Here is an 18316-nt window from a genome sequence, read left to right as displayed (position 1 = left end):
GTTCTGCCTCCCGGCTGACCTCGGGGGAAGAATTGCCCTGAACAGGACAACAAGAAGGGCCTTGTAGCAAACCTCTTCTGAATGATGCTCTTGACAGCTCAGCTGTGTTAACTGGATTACGGCCCTCCAGGGCAGCCTGGGTTTGTAAAGATATGAAGTTTACTATATTTGTTTATGTGCTTCCAGCAGCCCACACCCCTCAAAGGCTGTCATCTACTGTGGAGTTATTGGTGTTGCTCTTCCAGCACCTTTGACGCTGTAGGACAGTCGCTGGGTTTTCTAAGGGACTGAATCCGTCACTCCTCCTTGCCTCCTGCTTCTCACTGAGAAATAGGAGTGCAAAGTCTGTCTAGACTTGAGAGCCACACAGAGAAGGGCTGCACAAAGTGTCCCCGGGTGGTAAGCTGCTGGAAGAACTTGGCCTGCTTCATGCCCTTGTCGAGCCCAGAGCACTGGAGGACAGGACACACGGTCCTCAGTAGTAAAGGGCCAGTGGAGGAAGTTTCCAGCCTCTCACCTATCAAATGAAGCACCTCTCTTCTCATGGGGAGCAGCCAGTGGAGATAGCGGCAGGCGTTTCCTCAAGGCAGCGGGAGCGTGGAGGGCATTTCTGTTTTGCTGTGAGCTGAGGTAGGACACAGGGACAGGGTGCGAGTGGCTCTTCCTATGATTATTGGAAGAGAATCTGGGCAAAGCTAACTCATGCAATCTTTTCGTGAGCATGTACGGTGTTGTGCCCTGCGCTAGGTACTGCCTGTGTACTGATAAGAAAGAGACCCAGATTCTTTTCCTAAGGAACCCACAATCTCATGAGAGCGACTGACAGTAATCGCATAATTGCCCTGAGGAATAGCGAGTAAAGAAGAACATAAGGCATCGCAGTTTCTCCGGCCCTATGCCCCATGCGGGCAGCACCTGTCATTGAGATGGCACAAGAGTCACTTTGGATTAAAAGATAAAGTACCTGCAGCTCCTCAGAGAACACATTTCAGGTGCTGCGTACAGGGTGAAGGATAGAAGTGCGTCAACAGTGGTGGTTAGAACAGAAGCCAACAAGGAGGTGAAGTAAGTACCCAGCAACGTAAAATGAAGTCTGTTACTAGCTCCCATTCTGGCTCACATTGTAGGTGCAGTATTTTCCATCCCTGGGGTCTCTGTGTATGTGCTCCAGAGCTAGAATGGACCTTGCTTCCTAGGAGTAATATGGAAAGGGTTTTGATGTTCCTGAAGGAGTTTCGCCCAAGATAGTTTGCTCTAACGATAGATTTGGATCTTGTAACGTGACCAAATCCTGTCTCGTTATAAGATGGCATTAGGCTTTGTAAAATAATAACACATTCTCAAGCCTGGGATTATCACAGTAAAAGTAGTGTTATCTCATTGTTTTGGCTCCCTTTTGAGGGTCTCTTCTGACTCAAAAATGCTCATCCTATGTTTGACTTTGGGGATGTGGTGGGGTTAGGTAATTCTGAAGCCCTGGCCAGCAGGTTGGGATTTCATACTGAGTTGGTGAATACGGAGGCAATAGATTGGTTTTAATCTGATTAACAACCACAGCAGTCTTCCTCATGGTTTATCCCCGCATGCGTCACTTTGTGCAATTTCTGTTTCTCATGCATGGGATAGTATTCAACTTTCAGAAAACCAGACCATTCAGGAGGTAACAAGGTGTTCGGAGTTGGGGGTTGAGGGGAAGAAGCTGCAAAACCAACTTCCCTGATTCCCTTTGCTGTCCAGAAGAAGTAAATGAGTGAGTGTTGTATCTGGACCATGTATCTCTTCATGAACACAGAATATTTACATAAGCTTTTATTTTTGTTTAGACACTACTCATGGGGCATCTACTTTAGCTCAAGGATGAAATCTGATAGGAGTTGATTCATCTTAAATAGCATTTTTTTTTTTTTTTTTTTACTTTTCATTTAATAAGGGAAACAAAAGGGGCACCTGGGTGGCTCAGTCAGTTAAGTGTCCGACTTCGGCTCAGGTCATGACCTCATGGTTTGTGGGTTCGAACCCCGCATCAGGCTCTGTGCTGAACTCTTGTTCAGAGCCTGGAGCCTGTTTCGGATTCTGTGTCTCCCTCTCTCTGACCCTCCCTTGCTCACGCTGTCTCTCTCTCTCTCAGAAATAAATTTTTTTAAAAAATTAAAAAAAAAAAATAAGGGAAACAAAAATGCCTGTCTGTGGCCCAGGGTAGATTCTGGGAGTTCTAACACGTCATCTGACATTTCTCCACCCCAATCAGGGTATGAGAGGTACAATGCCATGCGAGCAGACCCAGCACTTTGCTTCCTGGAGAAAGTCGGCATGCCAGATGAGAAATCCCTTTCTGCAGAACAGGGTGCTACAGAGGGGACCTCAGACATTACCGAACGGTGAGTCATCTGTGATATGACATGTGTTGCCATGAGTCTGTGACCCTTCCACACATCCAGCGCTCTCCTAGCCTCTCCCAGCATCTCCCTTCAGTCTTGCCGCCTGGGAACTACTTTTCAAAATTGCCGCATTGGTTACGTCCTGTTTCGCCTCAGGCCTTTTTGACTTCTAAGCATTTTGAACCAAATACCAATTCCTGTTCTTCATGGATTCCTCAAGCTACCCATCATCCTACCCTACTCGTCTCTTGTCTGGTCAGAGGATTCTTAAGGATGAATTCAGTGAGAACTCTCATACCTAGCAGAAAGCTTAAGAGGTACCCCAAGTACAGGCTTCCTGACCTTGAAATTCCTCAGATGAAGTTTCTGGCATTATTTAAGAATGCATTGTCCATGAGTAAGGTGGATTAAGGAGCTGCTGCTTGGTGGCTGTGGCCTTTAGGCCTTGTTTATGGGTTGTGTGCAAAAGAAGTATGAAAGCGTCTCTGTCGACTGAGTTATTTACTGTTGGCGTAACCCCCAAATATGTAGATTCATAGGAGAACTAACTAAACAGCCAGAAACTGTGGCACTCCAAAGTATATATATTTGGAAAACATAATATATATTTCTTCTTAGCTTGTGTTTGGTAAACTTTGAGCTGATCTTCTCCCCAAAAGTAGTTATATTGATTTGCATTGCCTAGGGCTGCGTCCAGGCCTAGCCAGGCGCTCCTAACCACCTGTTAAGGTCAAGAAAAGGGTGAAATGCATATTCTACCTGTCCTTAACCCGTGATGAAAACTTTAGCTACCATAACATTCTCTGCACCAAAGAGAATTTCCTTTGGGGAGATAATAGAGACATATTTGGAAAAATGTTAACAGAAACCCAGGTGGTGATAACTAGATGCTGGGGGGGGGGGGTACACTACATGAGTGAGGTACCCGAATGTGGCGGAAAGTTTACAGTTTTGTCGGTGGCTCTTTTTTATGTGGTTCAACAGTAAAGGTAGGAGATTCTACTGCCTTCAGGACCTGAGCAGCAACAATAAGAATATTTGAGACAGGAATACTTCAGTTAGTTTTAAGACAAATCATGAAGAACAGATAGGCATCAGCAATACTTAAGCTCACAGGACAGAAGACATCGGGCAGCTAAGCTCAAGGCAGGTATCTGTTGGGAAAGAAGGCAAATGTCTTTCCTTGATAGTGGTAGTAGCCCCGCTCCCTCCCAAGGAAGTGACTGCCACCAAGTAAGAGATTCTGCATGAAGCTTCACCCCCACTATGATGGGGGGGGTGGTGTTGCACAGGCCTCAACCTCTGGAGTCTCTTCTATCAAAGACCAATGTTCAGGTAACTCTGGATGGGCAGTAATGACCTTGTTTGTGGAAGTATCACTGTCAGACAGCCGGCCTCTGGACTTGTCTGAGAAAATCCTGAGTCTCATGCTGAAGTCTCAGTGGAGTGGAGGTCCTTGCCCTCGGAAGTTATGACACTAGAAAAAAAACCAAGATGTTGAGGCCTGTGGGAAAAGGGATCCACTAATATTTCTTATGGTCAGTGATTTAGGGGGATTTCTTGTAAGCATCCTGGTTGCACAATAGCTCCTAGGTAGTGCATGATGCTTTTCATTTTACTTTTATTTAGATGCAACACAGATAAAGAGGACCACACTGAAGACAAGTTAGATGGCCTGCAGAAGCAAGTGGTGAGTCACACGTGCTGTGTTGGTGATCCACACAGTCTTTACTGTCGAGAGAGAAGCCCCCGTCTTGGCAGTGGGCTTCGGGAGCAGGATTGCAGCGCTGCAGTTGCCTTGAACTGTGCCCAGCATTTTATTATAAAAATTGTCGGCATACAGACTGCGTTGCACTTTCATTCTAGTGAAGCTTTTGATTTTGATAAAACTGTAGATTTTAGATGCATTTGTGAGATATAGAGTGATGCCACATAGCTTTTATCCGGTTTTCACCACAGGAACATTTTTTTTTTTAATTTATTTCTGAGAGAGAGAGAGAGAGAGAGAGAGACATTGTGAGCAGGGAAGGGTCAGAGAGAGGGAGACGCAGAATCCAAAGCAGGCTCCAGGCTCTGAGCTGTCAGCACAGAGCCTGACACGGGCTCAAACCCACGAACCGTGAGATCATGACCTGATCTGAAGTTGGACGCTTAACTGACTGAGCCACCCAGGCGCCCCCTCACTACGGGAACATCTTGCAAAACTGTAATACAGCATCACAGCCAGGATGCTGACATTGATAGAGTCAGGATACAGGGCGTTTCCATGACCGCAGAGGTTCATCGTGGTGCCCCGTTACAGCCACATTCACTTCCCTCCTACCTTTACCTCCTCTTTAATCTGTGGCAACCACTAACCTCTTCTCCATTTCTATGATTTGTCGTTTTAACATTATTACTTGAAATATATAATAAGAGATGGGGGACCTGGGTGGCTCAGTCGGTTAAGCGTCTGCCTCTTGATTTCAGCTCAGGTCATGATCTCATTGTGAGTTCAAGCCCCCCATCGGGCTCTGTGCTGACCATACAGAGGGATTCTGATTCCCTCACTCTCTGCCCTTTCCCCCACTCGCTCTCTCACTAATAAATAAACTATTTATTAAAAAGACGTAAGAATTTAAGAATATACATTATTAAATGGAATCATACAATATGTGACTCTTGGGGATTGGCGCTTGTCCCTGTAGACTGACCCAAGTGGTTTTCTGTAACAATAATTCTCTTTGATTCCTGCATAGCCATCCTTGGTATGGATGTCCCACTTTGTTTTACCATTCATCCATGTCCAGTCTTTGACCATTACAAATACTTCTATAAACATTTATGTACAGATTTTGTGTGACTGGACATTTATTTTGGAATAAATTGTCCAGAAGTACGACCACTGGGTCATACAGTTATTGCATGTTTAGTTTTTTTAACAGCTGCCAAGCTGTCTCCAGAGCGGCTGTACCACTTCACATTCCCACCGACCATGTAGGAGTGGTGCACTTCTTCATCTTTTGTTAGCTTTTGGTGTTTGTCATCTTTTATCTTTTTATAGGGTTAATTGCCACCTGTAAGCCTCTTCAGTGAAATGTTTCTTCATGTCCTTTGCCCATTTTCTAAATGCATTGTTTGTTCCTTTGTTTTCCTGTTGGTATTTGAGAGTTCTTTATATATTCCAGATACCAGTCTTTTGTCAGACATGTGATTGACAAGTATTTTCTCCCACCTGTAGTTTGTCTTTTTATCTCATTCACATTGACATCAATGGAACAATGTTTTTAATCTCAATGAAGTCCAGTTTACCAGTTTTTCTTTTTATGGATCATGCTGTTGGTTTTAAGTGTGAAAATTCTGCTTGTTTTTGAATCCTGAGAGTTTTCTTCTGTGTTTTCTACTAAAAGTTTTTTAGTTTAACATGTAAATCCATGATCCATTTTAAGTTTATTTTCATATAAATGGAGAGAATTAGATTAAGGTTCTTTTTTTTAACTTGTTGCTGTCTAGTTGCTCTAAGCCATTTGTTTAAAAAGCTATCTTTTCCACATTGAATTGCTTTTTACCTTTGTCAAAATATCAGTTGAGCTGTTGATCTATTTCTGGGTTCTCTATTCTGTTCCATTGTTCTATCTACTTCTCTGCCACTAGCATGTAGTATCAATTATTGTAGCTATAACATAAGTCTTGAAATTAGTTAGACTGATTCCTCCCACTTCTTTTTCAAAGTTGTTTTAGCTTTTCTTGTTCCTTTGCCTTTCCCTATAAATTTTAGGATAATCTCATCCATAGCTATAAAAGTTCTTGCTGGGATCTTGCTAGGACTTGCATTAAACCTATATATCACTTTGAGGAGAACTGACCTTTACTATATTGACTTTTTACTATATTGGATCTTACTATATGTCTCCATTTATTTTGATCTCTGTTTCTTTTATCACCATTTTATAGTTTTTCAGCAAACAATTTCTGTACATATTTATAGATTTACATCTGACTATTGCATTTCCTTTGGGACATTTATCTTGTATCCTGCAAAATTGCTTAATGCAATTATCAGTTTTAGGGGTTTTTAGGTTTCTTGAAATTCCCAACATCAACAATCATGTCATTTGCAAATAGGGATAGTGTTATGTTTTTCTTTTCTGATCTATTTGCCATGTATTTTTTTTCTTGCTGCAATGCGCTGTCTGAAACTTTTGGCACTGTGTTGAATGAATGCCGAGAGCAGATATTCTTGCTTTGTTCTTGATGGAGGAAGACATTCAGTCTTTCATCGTGATGTATAATGTTAGTTCTAGGTTTTTCGTAGATGTTCTGTATTGAAAATGAGGCATTCCTAGTTTTCTGAGAATTTTTGTCATGAATAGATGTTGAATTTTGTCAAATGCATTTTTTGCACCAATTAATGATTGTGTGGTCTTTCTTGTTAGCCTATTAATATGTTAGATTACATTGATTGTTTTCAAATATTGAATCAGCCTTGCATCCCTGGATAAAATGGGATAAACTCCCCTTGGACGTGGTATATAATTCTTATTATTGAATTCTACCTGGTAATATTTTGTTGAGGCTTTTTGTGTCTGTGTTCAGGAGGGATATTGGTCTATAGTTGTCTTTCAGTACTATTTTTGTGTGCTTTTGATATCAGGGTAATAATGGTAACTTTATAAATGAGTTAGGTGTTCCCTTCAACTGTTTTCTGATAGAGGTTGTCTAGAATTGGTATTAAGTTTTTAAATACTTGGTAGAATTCTCCAGTAACTGGCATGGACATATTTTTTTTTTGAGGGAGTTTTAAAATTATGAATCCAATTCTCTATTTTATATTGAGTAAGTTGTGATAGTTTGTGTTTTTCAAGGAACTTGGTCTGTCTCAGCTAAATTGTCAAATTTATGTGTGTTGAGTTCATAGTATTTTCTTAACCTTTTGATATTTGCAGAATTATAGTGCTATTCCCTGTTCATTCTTGATACTGGTAATATGTGTCTTCTTTTTTTCTTTATCTGGCTTGCTAGAGATTTGTCTTCTTTATCTTCTTAAATAGTCAGCTCTTTGTCTTCTCTTTTAAATTTTTCATTGATTTCAGGAGTGCCTGGGTGACTCGGTTAAGTGTCCAACTTTTGATTTTGGCTCCGGTTATGATCTCACAGTTGTGAGATCAAGCCCTGCGTTGGGCTCCGTGCTGAGTGTGGAGCCTGCCTAAGATTCTCTCTCTCCTCACCCCACTCTTGGCCCCACTTATGTATGCACGTTCTCTTTCTCCGTCTGTCTCTCAAAGATGATAGATAGATAATAAATTTTAAAAATTATTACATTTCCTTGATTTCTACTCTTTGTTATTCCCTTCCTTCTGCTTGCCTTGGTTTTATTTTCCTTTTCTTGTTCTAGGTTTTTGGAGTGGAGCTTCAATTACCATTTGAGATTTTCTTGCTTGTTTAATGTATGCATTCAGAGCTATAAATTTCCCTCTCAGCATTACTTTAACTATGTCCCACAAATTTTATTATGTTCTATTCTCATTTTCATTCAATTTAATATATTTTTAAAAAATTTCTATTGTGACTTCCTTTTTGATCCATGGATCATTAGACATGTATTATTTAGTTTCCAAGTGTTTGGAGATTTTCCTATTTTCTTTCTGTTTTTTTTTTTTTTAATCTTTTTTTTAAAGTGTATGTATTTTGAGAGAGGGAGAAAGAGCAAGCAGAGGAGGGGCAGAGAGAGGAGAGAGAGAATCCCAAGCAGGCTTCATGCTGTTAGCACAGAGCCCAGTGCAGAGCTCTAATGAATCAGGAGATCACGACCTGAGCCAACACCAAGAGTCAGAGGCTTAACCAATTGAGTCACCCAAGTGCACCACTTTATTTTTTTTAATCCTTTTTTTTTAAGTCTGTTTTTTATTTCCAGTTTGATCCTGTTGTGTTCAGATAACAAACTATTATTTCAGATGTTTTAAAATTGTTAAGGTTTGTTTTATGGCCCAGGATATGATCTGTCTTGGTGTACACTCCATGGGCGCTTGAAAAATAATGTGTATTGTACTGCTATGGGTGCAGTTATGTTAACATAATTCCATAAATGTCAATTAGATCATGTTGGTTGATAGTGTTGTTAGGTTCTTCTATATCCTTAATGTTTCCCTGTCTAGGTGTTTCATTAGTTATTGAAAAGGAGTACTGAAATCTCTAAATAATAATCAGTTTGTCTATTTTTCCTTTCACTTGTATCGGGTTTTGCTTCACATATTTTGCAACTCTTTGTTTGGTGTATACACATTTAGGTTTGTCTTCTTAAGTGGATTGACTCTGCTATCATTATGTAATGTCATCTCTGCCTCTGATAGCTTGCTCTGCTCTGAAGTGTATTGTACCTGACATTAATGTAGCTATTCCTGGTTTCCTTTAATTAATCTTTGCATCTTCTGACTTCTTCCATTTTTTTACTTTCAGCCTTCTTTTATCATTATACTTGAAGTGAGTTTCCTATAGACAGCATAGAGTTGCATATACTTTTTCACGCATTATGCCAGTCTTTTAGTTGGTATATTCAGCCATTAATATTTAATGTAATTATTGATAGTTAAGTCTGATATTTTCTTATTTTCTCCAGTGTTTGATTCTCTGTTTTCATTTTCCTCCCTTCCTCTGGGTTACTTGAACACTTTTATGATTCCTTTTTTATTTATCTATATTATTTTTTTAACAGCTTTTTGATGGTTATTCTAGATATTATATGTACATAATGTATCACAGTCCATCCACTGCTATCATCATTCCTCAGTTCAAGGGAAGTATAGAAACCTTACTTTCAGTTTTGTTTCTTTACCTTCCCCTTATTTATAATATATGTACTGGTCTTAAATATTTCTTCTACGTACATTTAGAACCATATCTGACAATGCTGCAACTGTCAATATAATTTAGAAAATTCAAGAGGAGAAGGAGAGTCTATGATATTTACTTGTATTTTTGTTTACTGGATTCTTTCTTATTTCTGGTGTTCCAAAATTTCCTCTTTCTGTTTAGGGAAATTCCTTTAGCCATTCTTCTAGGGCAGGTCTGGTTGACATTTCTCTTAGTTTTTCTTTGTCTGAGACTATTTTAATACCCCTTTCATTCCTGAAGGATATTTTCATTGAATATAGAATTCTGGGTTGACAGTTCTTTTCTTTTACCTCTTAAAAAATGTTGTGCCACTTGCTTCTGGCCTCCATGGTTTCTGATGAGAAATCCAGTGTCATTCCATTTGTTTTTCCCCATTGGTAAGGCGTCTTTTCTCTCTTGCTGATTTTAAGATTTATTCTTTGTCTTTAGCTTCAGAAGTTTAACCATGATTTTTTTGTGTGTAGATTTCTTTGACTTCATCCTGTTTGGGATTTTCTCAGCTTCTTGAATCTGTATAGTTTGTCTTTTGCCAGGTTTGGAGAGTTTTCATCTGTTATTTCTTTGAGACTTTTTTGTTCCCCTTTTCTCCAAGACTGATGATATAAATGTTAGAGCTTTTACTATAGTCCCATGGGCTCTTGATGCTCTGTTTAATTTTTTTAAATCTATTCTTCTCTGGTGTTTACATTGGGTTCTTTCTATTTTTCCGTCTTTGAGTTCACTGATTTTTTTTTTTCTCCTCCATTCTGCTCTTGAGCCTGTCCATTGGGATTGAGTTGTTTTTTTGTTCTATTTTGTTTGGGGGGGCTGCTTTTGGTTATTGTATTTTTCAAATCTAACATTTCTTTTTGGTTCTTCTTTGGATCTTTGTTTCTTTGCTGAGACCTTGTTTTTTCTTATGTAGCAAGCATGTTCAGAACTGTTCATTGATGACTGCTTTAAATTCTTATGTCCAATTCTAAGATTTCTGTCATTTCAGTGGCAATGTTTATTGTCCTTTTTCATTCCATTTGAGATCTTACTGGTTCTTGATATGATAAGTGATTTTTTTTTACTGAAATCTGGACATTTTGGTATTATATTGTAAGACTCAGGATCTTAATTAAAACTTCTGTCTTAGCTGACTACCTCTGACCTCTTTTTTATAGGGGAACAGGGTGGAGGGCAGGTACCATCTTGTCACTATCAGCTAGGAGTATAGAAGTTCATGTTCCCAGTCAGTTCCCGGTGAAACCTGAGAGGGATGTTTCTCATTATTGCTGGGCAAAAGGAAGTTCTGCTCTATATGTGGTCTTTGCTGATACCGCAGGTGGGGATGGGGACCTCATTACCTTTTCTCAGGGATGAAAGTCCCAGCTCCCTACTTGGCTTTTTGACACCACCACATCAGGGGCATGGGGTGCCCTATTACAGCCTGTGAAGGGTAGAAGTCTAGATTCTCAGCTTGTCCTTTGCTGGCACGGATGTGTTGAGCCAGTGTTTTGTGTTGTCGGACTAGAGTATAGTGGATATTGTCTTAACATTACATGCATTCCTAACCTGCTTTCCTAAGGAGAGCAGACTTTTGTTAGGGCTTTTTTTTATTGGCACCCTTTGGCATTTCCTCCAGGTAGTCAGCTTCTTTACCTCCAGATCTAGGATATATAAGGCAAAAAAGGAAACCCTGGAACTCACCACTGTGTCATTCCTTGGGTCCCTATATCCCTAGTTGGTTTGCCTCGTCTTCATCTTTCAGAGTTTTCTTACGTTTGTACATACATAACGTCCGGGAGGTTTAGCTATACTTAGAGTGAGGAATAGGAAAATGTGTATTTTCCCAGAAGCACAAGTCTGCATTACATTTTACAAATGAGTTTCTGGAGCTTCACATAAGTAGACTGAAACCTTACCAGGACCCCAGCACCATTTGGCCACACATGTTCTCTGGCTTTGAGTTGTGGAGCAAATGAATCTGGTAAGAGTGTCATAGATTCTGAATCCCAGGGGTTACTGTATAGTTGTCCCCAACGGAGTCCGTTGCCAGGACGATCTCTCATCTTCTCCTCATCACCACCCAAAAGTTGTCAATTCTTTTCTTTTGGTTCTAGTTGGGAGAATGTGGGATATTTACTTTGGCTCCCCTCAGCTCTGATTCCTATAACAGTAACAATGACATCACTTCCCCAAAGTAGAAAATGATTATTGTTCAGAGATATATTTCCATGTCTCCCCATGGTTTGAGAAGCAGTGGATTGAAGCAGATCAGCATGAAACTTCTGACCCTGACCTGAAGGAAGTTGGGTTCTGTTGTTGACAGTTAAAATCTACATTCTGCCATTCCGGTTCCTAGCTTATCCTGTTACCCCTCTTGTCTGGAATTTGGGGTGTGTTTTTCCATAGAAGCAAGTCAAGTACCGAAGAAATGAAAGTAGTCCCTTATACTTGATCCAAATTTACTCTTTCCAAAGCACTTTTTCCATTTGTTTCCATCAATCCTCACCTCGGCTGATTACAGTAAACACTTCCGATGTTATTGTGGACAGTTAGGCCCAGGGAATTTAAAGGACTTTACCAAATTCTCACAGCTGCCAAAGGATAGAGTTCAGACTAGATATTTTCTAGATATTCTGCTTTTATGTTCTCTAATCAAGTATTCTTCTCATAGTCGGGAAAGCAGAAGGTATTTCAGTGGCACAAACACGCACTTGCACTTCTGTGGAGAGGCAGTTACAGACTGACTGCAGGCCAGCCCAGCTCTGAAAGCTGTTCACAGCCATGTTTATATCCTTAGCTAATCAGTCTTCAACCTTGGAAAGATCTGGGCACTGAAGGGGTTGTGGCAGAATTGCAAAATAACTCTGGTTTCCTTCAAGTAGGGTTAAACTCATCCGGAACTACACTTTATTCATTCATGTAATTAATGCCTGTATTATTTATTTTGCTTTTGAAGTCCCTAAAACCTGGCTTATAGAATATAATCAAAAGCAGATGGAATGGGGAGTGGCTTCTTTTAGATTTTGAGGTGGACAGATTTTAAACAGATTAAACTTGACTTCTAGTCCCTGTACTAAGATAACAAACTTAGACGAACAGCCAACACCTGCCCCCAGTCAGTTGCCCCACCCCTGCTTCTCTCCCATCCCAGACCTCCTGCCCCAAAGACACCGGGTGGCTGTTTGCTGCTCCCAGTTCTGTTCTCGGGCAGATTAGCAGGCAGGGTTAAAGATGCCCCAGGGCCTGTCGTCCGTAACTAGGCAAACTCCTCTGAATTAAACAGACCTGCGCACAGACAGGGGGACGGGTAGTAGATTGGCAGCATCCCAGCACTGCAGGGAGCCCTAACGTCTGAGTGGTCTCTGAATGTTCCATCCCCTTGCCATCAGAGGTCATTCCAGGTAGGTTTGGGTAATCCTGGGAGTGCATGGGAGGAAGAGGGGAATTGTGCTGTCCTCCAGGGAAGCCCGTTTCATTGTGGGCTGAAACTTCCTTATCCTGCCCCAGAAATCTGGCTCCCAGCTGGTTGCATAGATTCTGTTTCGTTTTCTTATGGTGCTGCAAAGAACAAAACTGTTCTTTCTCTCCTCTCTGATGGGATTGCTACCATAATCTCTTTAAATGTCTTTTCAGGTGAAGTACCCCAAGTTTCTCTGCCTTTCTTTACAAGTTCAGAGTTTGAGGGTTCTCCAAACTCAAACAGTAATACTTTGAATGTGGATGACTTCCAAGCTAACAAAGCACATTTTCCCTTAAGTTAGGCATTCTCTTTCCCATTCTAGAGAGGAGGAAGCTGAAATAGTTTCCATCAGCTTAAAAAAAAAAAAAAAAAAAAAAAAAGTCCTACTGGCGCACCTGGGTGGCTCAGTCGTTTGAGCATCTGGCTCTTGATTTCGGCTCATGTCATGGTCCCAGGGCATGAGATCGAGCCCACGTTGGACTCTGTGCTGGAAGCATGGACCCTGCTTGGGATTCTCTCTCCCTCCCTCTCTTCCTCTCCGTTCTCTCTCTCTCTCTCTCAAAATAGATAAACTTTTTTTTTTTAAGTCCTACTGGCTAGAGAGACACAAGAACAATGTCTCCCCTACTCAGTCTTTTTCTATGTTCTGTGATCTTTCCATAATAAAATCCTTGAGTTTTATGTTAATGACATTTGAGTGTATCTACTCTTTACATGACGTTTGTGCAAGAATAGAATGATTGGGGGCACCTGGGTGGCTGAGCCGGTTAAACGTCTGACTCTTGATTTCAGCAAAGGTCATGAGATTGAGCCCTGCATCAAGTTCTCTATCTCTCTCTCTCTCTCACTCAAAGTAAATAAATACACATTTTTTAAAAAAGAGTAGAATGCTTGATTTTTCCTGTAAAATGAAAGTCACTGTGGGATCTTTTTAATTCCTTCTTTGTACATTTTATTGCCTCTCACAGAGAGCTCTCAAGTTCTCCTCCTGGCAAACTCCTATGTGTCCTTCAATAGCAAGCTCAAAAGTTACCTCATGGGCATCTTTCCCCATCTAATTTGGATCCGGCAGGGTTGGTGACTCTTGCTTTCCCGCTGTGTTTAGGAGCAGTTATCACAAAGCAGGGCCAGTATTTTTCTGCACGTCTCGTGGCCACCAGACTGTGGGCTCTGGAAGAACGAGGGCTCCATCTTTTCTGCTGTTACAGCCCTTGCACCTAGCGCTGCTCCTGGCGCTCAAGAGCGAGGGACACTTGTTTGCTCAGTATAAGAAGACAGTTCCTTGCCTGTTGTGTTGGTCTTGGGGTTTTGTAAGAACAAAGAAGAAATTCTGTGGATCTGCAGGCCCCATTGGTGCTGCCCCCCGCACCCACATCAAGACCAAATAAGGCAGTGGCCAGGCCTGGAGGGACACTCAAGGGAGACTGTACCTTCTGTTTTCAGTAACTAGGAGTCCGTGCATGTCCCTGCCCCCAGTACAGAGGTGATCTGTCTGGACTCTTAGCTAATGAACAGCACTTTTGATTCAGCCCACTTGCCAAATTGTCTTCCACCTGCCAGAGGCAATGTACTACAGTGGTTAGTGCTCATCCTCTGACGTCAGGACTTCTGGGCTTTAATTCCACCTTCACCACTTAATAATTACGTGTGATCTTAGATGAGATTGTCAAACCCCCCATTCCACAGTTTTCTCCTGTCTAAATGGAATAATGAATACATGAAAAATGCGTAGAAAGTACTTAGTATAGTGTCTGGCAACTTACTTACCTGGGTCCCAGTAGACCTTTGTTGTTGTTGTTACTGCTGCTTTTTCTTTAGAAAGCCTTCCTCACAGCACACATTTTAACTGAAAGACAGAAATACTGATTGGTTATCTGGGAGTTGGTACTATGTATTAGTATTCCCATAGTCCCAGGTACTTTCTGTTAGGCATTTGCTTTGTGCCAGCATTTGGTTAAACACTTTACATAATCAACTCATTTGTGTTCCACAGTCACAAATGTTTTGCACATGAAAAAATGAGCTTGCGAGATTGAAAAGTGGACTGTCCAACTGCAAATCACACGCATGCTTGAAATGGAGAAATTGCGTGTTGTAACCAGTCAGTTTCCTCTTTGTTTATTGTTGTTGTTTTCAGTTTCATTTGTTTTTAGATTCTTGTTGTCAGCAGTCTCTGGGACCCTTCATGTTGACATGACAGAGTCACACCTCCTCAAAGATGAATATTTCTTTCAGATGGATTCACGTGTGCAGACGTTGAGATACTGAATGTTCAGCTGCGCACTTGAGATGCAGGGCTTTCCATGTGCCCCCTCTGGTCCCAGCCTGTCACTGCAGCCACACTCACTTTACAAGATTATGACATCTTTTCCACTTGGGCTACTGATAAGCCAGGTCTTCTCCATTCTGTCATTTCCAGAGAGAGGAAGTGCCTCCACAACAGGGCGGGCTGCACAGAAAGGCACTGGCCAGTACCACAGTCTTGCCTTACGTGAGAGTTTGCCTAAGGCTGTTCGTGCTTCCCAACTGTGCACCACCAGAAACTGTTAGGGGGACGAGAAGAGAGACCTGCACGTCACGTGTGTCTGCCTCACCCCCAAGCTGGGAGCTGCCCCTGTGGATTTGGGGTGTGGTGACACCCAAGTTAGCCACCCATCCATCATAACCAGGAGCGTGGGAGCTCTGGCGCCTCACTCCCACATTTGTAGGCTCTAGAACGTTTCTCACTCTTGAAGTGTCTAGAATTAGAAATTTGAGCATTTGAAGGCTCTTTGTGGATACTGTGAGGACACTCAAAAATGTCCTCAGTAGGGGCGCCTGGGTGGCTTAGTCGGTTAAGCGTCCGACTTTCGCTTGGGTCATGATCTCGCGGTTCGTGGGTTCGAGCCCCGCGTCGGGCTCTGTGCTGACTGCCAGCTCGGAGCCTGGAACCTGTTTCAGTCTGTCACTCCCTCTCTCTCTGACCCTCCCCTGCTCACGCTGTCTCTCTCTCTCTCCTAGAAATAAAGAAAAAAAAAACATTAAAAAAAAAAAAATGTCCTCAGTAGCAGGAAAGGATATGGGACGTGGTAGTTTTTGTTTATTTTTTTAACTACCTAAATAGTGCAAGAGGATCAGATGGTATATTTAAATGCCAGTTCAGAATGGTACAGTACAGGGATGCCTGGGTGGCTCAGTTGTTTAAGCGTCCAACTCTTTTTTTTTTTTTTTTTTTTTTTTACAAATAGTTTATTGTCAAGTTTGTTTCCATATAACACCCAGTGCTCATCTCCCCCCTCCGCCCCCACACCCATCAGTCCTCAGTTTATTCCCAGCATTCAAGAGTCTCATGGTTTGCCTCTCTCCCTCTCCCCCACCATTTCCCCCCTTCTTCTCCCCCATGGTCCTCCATTAAGTTCTTCCTAATCCTCCTATACGTGCAAACATATGATATTTGTCCTTCTCTGCCTGACTTATTTCACTCAGCATAACACCCTCAAGGTCCATCCATGTTGCTCCACATGGCCAGATTTCATTCTTTCTCATTGCCATGTAGTACTCCATCGTATAGATAAACCACACCTTCTTGATCCATTTGTCCATTGATGGACACTTAGGCTCTTTCCATGTTTCAGCTATTGTTGAGAGTGCTGCTATGAACATTGGGGTACATGTGCTCCTATGCATCAGCATTTCTGTATCCCTTGGGTAAATTCCTAGCAGTGCTATTGCTGGGTCATAGGGGAGTTCTACTGTTAGTTTCCTGAGGAACCTGCACACTGTTTTCCAGAGGGGCTGCACCAGTTTACATTCCCACCAACAGTGTAGGAGGGTGCCCGTTTCTCCACATCCTCGCCAGCATCTAGAGTTCTCTGATTTATTAAGTGTCCAACTCTTGATTTCATCTTAGGTCATGATCTCGCTCTTTGTGAGATCAAGCCCCATGTGGGCTCTGCACTGACAGTGTAGAACCTGCTTGGGATTCTCTCTCTCCCTCTCTCAGAATGAATAAACAAACATTTTATTTTTTAATAGTAGAATAGATCAGCTTGAGGTTTCCACTCCTCACTTAAATGGTAGGAAACAGTTTGGGCCGAGGATGAGAGACTGAGCTGGTGTTCTCCAATTCTAAATATGTTTCACTCCCCAAAACAAAATTTCAACCCAGACTGTCATTTTGCCCTTTTATTTATTTAGATGGTTAGAGTGGTTGAAAGTGTAGGCTGTCATCAGACAGCTATGTGTGTGTGTTTGCTTTTATTATCTATTTTTGAAAGAGAGAAAGAGAGGCAGAGTGTGTGGGGAGGGGGCCAGAGAGAGAGGGAGACACAGAATCCGAAGCAGGGTCCAGGCTCTGAGCTGTCAGCACAGACCCCGACAGGGGGCTTGAACTCATGGACCTGATTATGACCTGAGCTGAAGTCAGATGCTCAACTGACTGAGCCACCTAGGCATCCCTGACTACTGTGTTTTAAAATATTTTTTTTAATGTTTTTCTTTTTTTGAGAGAGACACTGTGAGCAGAGGAGGGTCAGAGAGAAAGGGAGACACAGAATCCAAAGCAGGCTCCAGGCTCTGAGCTATCAGCACAGAGCCCGGTGCGAGGCTCGAACCCAAGAACTGTGAGTTCATGACCTGAGCCAGTCGGCCACTTAACCGACTGAGCCACCCAGGCGCCCCTGACTGCTGTGTTTTAAACCCAGGCCTGCGACTTGCTGGCCATGTGACCTTGGGCAAGTTACAGAACCTTTCTAGGGCTTGTTTCCTGCACCTGTAAAATGAGGAGTGTAGTCTCTACCTCCTGAGCAGTTCTGATAACTAAGTGAAATAAGCCACGAAAAGGGTTTCAAGCCGAGCTTAAGTAACACATAGTTCTCAGTGGTTATTTTGTAAAAGAGAAAATGTGCCCCTGCTTCTTTTTGCCTTTCCAGAGTTTTCTCTTTCTGCCTCTTCCATGGTACTAGAGGCCTAAGAGAATGGTGAGGATTTTGACTATTGCCAATCATAGGTGTCTCTCCGTTCCCACCGAACCTTGATGATGTCCTGCGTGCGCTCTTCCGGGAAGAGGAGTGTGCATAGGCCTGGGGGCTACATCCAGTCCGTTGCATATTCTCCTCCCCCTCCCTCTCGTCCTTCCCCCATTTCTTCTTCTGCATCCTCTCCTTTTTCTTCTAACCTTCAAAGGTGTAGAAACTATAAAAACTTGGGGCGCCTGGGTGGCTCAGTCAGTTAAACGTCTGACTTCGGCTCAGGTCATGATCTCTCGGTTCGTGGGTTCAGGCTCCGTGTCAGGCTCTGTGCCTGCAGCTCAGAGCCTGCAGCCTTCTTCACATTCTATGCCGCCCTCTCTCTTGCCTCTCCCCCGCTCGCACTCTGTCTCTCAAAAAAAAACAAACAAACAAAAAAAAACACCTGTAAAAACTAATCTTAGCTCGAGGGTCACACAACAGTGCAGACCACAGATTGCTGAGCCTCACTCTCATCTGACCCGGGGTTCCCTCGCATGGCCGAAGTCTTGAATCTTAGGGCTATTCCCTTCCATCATTCGGGTCAAAAGATGCTAATCAAAAGGACAGTAAGCTTCCATGTTAAAAATAGAGTCCAGATAAAAAATAGCACTACCTCCTTTCTCACCCCCAAACTCTCCCACACACCT

General features: G+C 42.2%; 1 protein-coding gene across 3 annotated transcripts in view; it reads left to right on the top strand.

The window, feature by feature from the left end:
- CHD6 (chromodomain helicase DNA binding protein 6) overlaps nucleotides 1-18316 on the top strand; it is a 200756-nt gene that overhangs the window by 158342 nt on the left and 24098 nt on the right. For all 3 annotated transcript variants that reach the window (XM_039227071.1, XM_039227070.1, XM_039227072.1), the window contains 2 exons: nucleotides 2249-2378; nucleotides 4008-4068. In XM_039227071.1, the coding sequence (XP_039083002.1) occupies nucleotides 2249-2378; nucleotides 4008-4068 (191 nt within the window). The remainder of the gene's footprint in view (nucleotides 1-2248; nucleotides 2379-4007; nucleotides 4069-18316) is intronic.

The sequence above is a fragment of the Hyaena hyaena genome, unplaced genomic scaffold (genome assembly GCF_003009895.1).
Source record: "Hyaena hyaena isolate Hyena2069 unplaced genomic scaffold, ASM300989v1 scaffold_25, whole genome shotgun sequence".
Lineage (NCBI taxonomy): Eukaryota > Metazoa > Chordata > Mammalia > Carnivora > Hyaenidae > Hyaena > Hyaena hyaena.
Note: the sequence above shows the minus strand (reverse complement) of the source record. Positions and strands in the feature narration are given on the sequence as shown.